The following is a 6,081-nucleotide window of genomic DNA, read 5'->3' on the forward strand; positions in this document are numbered from 1 at the left end:
AAATATAAGTTTCGTTTATTAAAAAGTAACTTTTAACTTTTAGATTTTGTCATATTTGATGACGATATTTATTTATTATTTTATAGTATTTTTTGTTATTATTTATGCCATATAAGATCTGTCACTAATAAATGAAATTTAAGGCATGTTTGGAAGAACTTTTTAAAAGTACTTTTAGCTTCTTAAGTTCAAAAGCAGTTTCTGGAAGCGTTTTACTGATCTGTCAGAAGTACTTTGACTTTTTAGAATAGTTTTTAGTAAAAATCAAAAATTGTGGCTTAAAAAAAAACTTCTAAATAGACTTAGCCTCATTCATTTCACTGATTTGAGTTTTTAGTTTTAGATTTTTACAGTAAAAGGCTCTCAGAAAATGTCACATCTAACTTTTCTGCTACAGTGAAAAGCTCTAAAAAAAATATCACATCTCAACTCGAATTAAAAACTCGAATCCACGAAGTGAACGAGGCTTTTGAAACTTATACCGAAGTTTAATTAATACATTTATAAACTTAATTCCAACACTTTTATAACTTATTAGAAAATTTAAAAATCATTAACCTATTAAGCTCTTTGTTTCAAATAAAAGCCACAGTTTTTAATTATCTCCTTCTACCGACTAAAAAAAAATATAAAACTGGAGGCATGTTTGGAAGAGCTTCTTAAAAGTTTAGCTTCTTAAGTTCAAAAGTTGCTTCTAAAGAAGTATTTTGACTTTTCAGAAGAACTTTCAATCAAAATAAAAAATTATGGCTTAAAAAAAAACTTTTTAATAGACTTTGAAACTTATACCGAAATTTAATTAAGACATTTATAAACTTAATTCTAACACTTTTATTACTTATTAATAAATTTAAAAATTATTGACCTATTAAGCTCTTTGTTTTAAATAAAAACCACAGTTTTTACTTCTCTTTTAAAAACAAAAACTTTGTTAAACGGACGCTTAGTGCCAGATTTATCAAATGCGGTACAATTTCGTTTAGGAATAAATTATGAGCACGGCATGATGGGTTGAACATTTTTCTGGATAACAGCATTTCAAATAGCATACCTTGCTAAGTACTTTGTGCCGGCTGTTGCTATAAGACCAACGAATAAATGTGCGCACAGAAAAAATACTGTCTGCTATTTGCAATGAAATTAAATCCAATTTCCAAATTGAAAAACTAATGGTCAATCTTCCTCAAAGAAGTTGAATATATAATGGAAGGATTGATTTTGACACAACTAGATGAGAACCTCCAAAATGAAGGTTCCGATAAAAGCTCACAAATTTAATTTAACAAGGGTTTCCATTTATCATCCGTGATAAAAATACAAAGATATAAATGCTAGTCCATTCTTTGCTGTCCGGTATCCTTGGAGATTTAGGACAAGCACAGCAGCAGCTAACTCGAGTACTTCATTGAACACTTCAAAACTTCCTTTGGATAAAGGAATCATGGAAAAACTCAATCGAAACTAGCATTCAAGAACTTCAGCAATTCATTTCTATTGTTTTCTGCCGCCTTGTCCTCTTTCGTCTTCTCGAGTTTTAATAAAATCTACCACCAGAAGCAGAAAACTTTAAGCATCTTGTATTCTAATTCTCCCAACCCAAAAACGACAACTTTAATGAGGAAGGGAGGGGGGAGTACCTTTTTGCCGGAGACAGCACTTCGACGGACACCATCATCTTTATCACGCCCTAAAAACTGTGTGAAGCAAAAATTTGTAAGCAAAAACCCAAAGAAAAGATAGTGAAACAAAATAAACAAGGGAACATTGGCAACCTTTGAAAGCTGTACAGGGCTGCTACATCTTTCATCCCGCTCCTTCTAAATAAATATCCCATTGCCAGGACAATCCCAACCCAGAAACATAATCCAGGCAAGTCAGTTGAGCCCATCATCATGTCACAGACCCCAGCTCCAATTTCAAAGAGCCAATCCATAAAACAGGCAAAAAGTACTATAAGCATCTCAGAAATTTGATGAACACTACTAACGAGATTAACGTTTAATATTTTGAATACCAGTGACATGTATGCTTGTCTTTGTCTGTGTTGCTGACAAATTACTTTGTTATCTATGCAAGCAAAAGAAGTAAAAACAGACTGTTCCTACAGGCTCCAGTCGAAACGGGGAAATTCTACCCCGCATACCAAACAATAGGAAAAAGGGAAGTAACGTGATACAAGTTAGGACAATGTAGCTTGCAATTTGCTTATTTTATAGTTGGCCCATAGTTTGAGCAGAAAATTATCGAGAAAAACTCTTAGCACAAATATGCAGCTAATTTATCATATGGAGGCGAGAGCTCACAGAACTACAGAGAGAACACGAGCTTACCTCTTTAGCTTTATGCTTATGTCGTTTATGGCGATGACTCTTGCTGCGCTCCTTATCCTTGCTCTACAAGGCAAAAGGGATGGAGGAAAATCAACCAAAAAAAAAAAAAACCACAAAAATGTAGCCTCTAGTTTAAAAAAGACGGCCCCCAACCTTTATTTGTCTGTCATTCTTCTTGTGCTTCTTAGAATGAGTAGATGTTTCAGGCTCACTGTCAGAACTTTCACTGCAAATAAGCAGTAGACACCAGATGTTATGACACACAAAAATATGCATCCAGCTTTCCTTCAAAAAATTGAAATTAACAATAATGGCTCCAACTTTCTAAAAAAACTATTCTATGTAGTCTAAACATTTCCCAGCAAATAATGGAAGACAAAGGCAAGTAACGTAGTGTGTCCATCACAAAAGTAACCAAATCTTGCCCGCAGTTTACTCCTGTTTGAGAGAAGTGCAGCTCACCCACCTGATTTTATCAAAGAAAGCGGGCATTCCAAGGTCACTAGAGGTAAGTACAACATAAAACTCACCATGAAAACCTCCTCATGTCTCATCTACTTGTTTCCCTTGAAGATTTATGTTTGAAAATTCAACATTAAGCCAGGTTAACATATTGCACAAACTTTGGCTTGAGACAAAAAAGAACAATCGTGGGAGGGTGTAAGAAACTGAAAATCACAATCAAAGAGAATAAGAGTCCTCAAGGTGAGGAAAACAAAAGTAACACCATAAGACCCAAGGACAAAGAAACAAATCGACTTCAAGCCCGCCCGATTACACCTTTGTTTCCAAATTGAAGAAGAAAACTCTTCAAAAGCTTTATCAGTGGAACTAGGGAAGGCAAGAAGCCCACAAAGACGCTAGATGTTTCCTAGTGCTACCATTGCTTTAAGTCTACTTCCTGCACACGTTATAACCACCCAAATCTAAAGAAGCCCACTTGTAATGCCAAGACTTCAGGATTTGTACTTTTCCGCTCCGTTTGTTTGGAGGGATGCAGAGTAGGAAGGATTGAGAGAGTTTGATGGACGGGGAGTAGGAAGGATGGAGAGGATTGTAGCAAATCTTCATGCTGTTTGGTAAGATGGAGGGAAAATTGAAATGATAGATGACAATTTTTTGTTAAATTACTATATTGTTCGTTCAAACTTTTTATTAATAAGGATTATTGACACAAATGGTCCCTAACCTATTTAGTAAGTGACAGTTTGGTCGCCAACCTTTTTTTTTTGGCAAATCAACTCCCAACCGTTTAAAACAGGTACAATCTGGTCATTTCCGTCAAGATCCGTCCAAAGGCTAACGGGAGAAGCCCATGTGAGCACCCACGTGACCCAGATTTTTGGTGGAAAGATGAAATTGCCCACTTGAACTCTTCCGGTGACCAAAGACGAAATTGCCAGAAATCTAACCGGAAATGGTCGGAACTATCCCAACAAGCCCTACACTCTCGGCCCGAGAATCTCTGATTGGGACGAGCAGAGATGGGAGTGGCTACCCGGATTTCCCCAATTTCCTCGCGCCGAACAAGCCTAGGGTTCTCCTCGTCACCGATTCTTCGCTGAAGCCATGCAAGAATCCCGTTGGAGATCATTACCTTCTCAAATTGATTAAGAACAAAATCGATTACTTCCGGTTCCACGGGATCGAGATCTTCTACAACATGGCGCTTCTCGACGCGAAAATGGAGAGGTTTTAAGCTAAGCTTCCGTTGATTCGCAAGCTTCTGCTCTCACATCCGGAGATTGAGTTCCTCTAGTGGATGGACAATGACGCGATCTTCACGGACATGGCGTTTGAGGTTCCATGGGAGAGGTATAAAGATCACAACTTCGTAATGCACGGTTGGAACGAGATGGTTTACGATGAGAAGAACTGGATCAGTCCCAACACCAAAAGCTTCCTGCTTCGGAATTGCCAGTGGTCGTTGGACATACTCTACGCTTGGGCTCCAATGGGACCGAAAGGCAAAATCCGAGACGAGGCCGGAAATCTAACCGGAGATGGTGGGAACCCCAATTTCAACCCCAAATTATCTTTCTTCTACCTAAAAACCACCCCCAAATCAACCAACGATGTGTTTTTACACATACACCCCAAGTTAAGGGGTCATGTGGGCTTCTCCCGTTAGCTTTTGGACGGATCTAGACGAAAAGGACTAGATTACACCTGTTTTAAATGGTTGGGGGTTGATTTGCCCAAAAAAAAAGGTTGGGGACCAAACTGTCACTTACTAAATAGGTTGCGGACCATTCGTGCCAATAAACCCTATTAATAATTTAATCAGAGGGTAAAATAGTCTTTTAAAACTAAAAGTGGACAGATTGCTTAGATCCTTTTCTTGATGGAAGGATCCAATTTGGTGGACCATGAAGGAGAGCACACCCCTCCACCTCTCCTCTCCCTCATCCTCTCCCTCCAACAAAACGAGAGATTAGACCTCTCCCTCCACCCCTCTCCATCCCTCCATCTCCCCCTCCTACCAAACATACTCTTTCATGTTTTTTTTTTCCCTTAATAAAACACGGGATAGAACCTGCAACCTTCCTCATATCCCATCCCACCTAAACCCCCCGATGCCACTAGACTTCAGGATTTGCATTTTCCATTATTACAATCATAAGTAAGCACACACTTACATAACTTAACAATACAGGGTAATCACACATGCTGAACAATTCGAAATTTGCACTTACCATATACCACTAACCTCCTAATGGTGACCTCCAATTAAAAATCGAATCGAATATATTATAAGAAGCAAACACAAAATGGAGAATAATATAGGCAAACCCTGATAATGAAGAAATTAATATGAAAGACCTTGCATAATATTATATTATCCTTCAAAAGGATTAAAGGAAGTGCGTAATATTGGAACTAAAAGGTTATTTTCCTCAGATGAATCATTAAGAGTGTATTCTACAAAAAACAAACAAAAGAAGAAACTTTAAGATTCAATATCATCTATCTATAGAATACCTTATTGAAAAATCTCGTTTAACCAAAGAAAGAAAAGCAAGGGCAAGCCAAAGAGCTTTCAACTTTGAACCAAAAGATAATCAAATCTCAATCGTTCCCTCAAAAATTCAACACCGCATTTAACCTTATCCAAAAAAACCGTAAAATTTAAACAAAAAATTGACACAGCCAAACACATAGGGCACTGAGAAATTGAAGCAACAAAAAAAAAAAAGGGATCTGCTTTTTATTGATGAGAAAAGCGAAGCACCTGGAGTAATCGGAATCGGAGGAGGAATCAGAGGAAGCAGAGGAATGGTGGTGGCGCCTACGACGTCGTTTGGTATGTGAGCGCGAGCTCCTCTGCCTAACCTTGAGAGAATCTCCGTCTCTGTCTCTGTCTCTGTCTTTGTCTTTGTCCCGGCGGCTGCGGCGGTGGCGACGATGCCGGCGGTAAGAGGAAGAAGACGACGAATCGTATGAGTCGGAGGACGCTGAGGAAGACGATGCCGCCATTGGATCAGCGGAGACAGATCGCGCGCCACGGGGGATATGATATGAGAAGGAAGAATGTACAAACCCTCACAATAGTATCCCTGAACTTTACCTCAAATTACATATTTTCCGTGTTTTTTTTTTTTTTTTTGCCTGTTCGAAAAGTATATTGAGTTGAGGTGTAATATTTTTTAAAATTTTTTAATTATAATAATAAAAATTAAATGTGATATTTTTTTAAAAAATTTAATTATAAAAATTTAAATAATAAACAAGACCCTTAAAAGTTATTTTA

General features: G+C 37.6%; 1 protein-coding gene across 1 annotated transcript; it reads right to left on the reverse strand.

Annotated features, from left to right (window-relative positions):
* Window positions 1-1,119: 1,119 nt before the first annotated feature.
* Window positions 1,120-5,835, reverse strand: LOC21394098 (NKAP family protein UM04995). Its single transcript, XM_024171735.1, has 6 exons — window positions 5,563-5,835; window positions 2,484-2,556; window positions 2,331-2,393; window positions 1,773-1,817; window positions 1,638-1,694; window positions 1,120-1,544 (listed from the first exon to the last, which is right to left on the reverse strand). Exons 1-6 carry the CDS (start codon window positions 5,805-5,807, stop codon window positions 1,452-1,454), a joined length of 576 nt encoding a protein of 191 aa, XP_024027503.1. The 5' UTR covers window positions 5,808-5,835; the 3' UTR covers window positions 1,120-1,451.
* Window positions 5,836-6,081: the final 246 nt, after the last annotated feature.

This window comes from Morus notabilis, unplaced genomic scaffold (assembly GCF_000414095.1).
Source record: "Morus notabilis unplaced genomic scaffold, ASM41409v2 Scaffold294, whole genome shotgun sequence".
Classification (NCBI taxonomy): Eukaryota; Viridiplantae; Streptophyta; class Magnoliopsida; order Rosales; family Moraceae; genus Morus; species Morus notabilis.

Coding starts and splice junctions, on each gene's coding strand:
- LOC21394098 (XM_024171735.1), bottom strand. CDS start 5,807: ATGGCGGCATCGTCTTCCTCAGCGTCCTCCGACTCATACGATTCGTCG. Junction 2,394..2,483: donor AGAATGACAGACAAATAAAG/GTTGGGGGCCGT, acceptor TTTGCCTTGTAG/AGCAAGGATAAGGAGCGCAG. Junction 1,545..1,637: donor GTGCTGTCTCCGGCAAAAAG/GTACTCCCCCCT, acceptor TTCTGGTGGTAG/ATTTTATTAAAACTCGAGAA.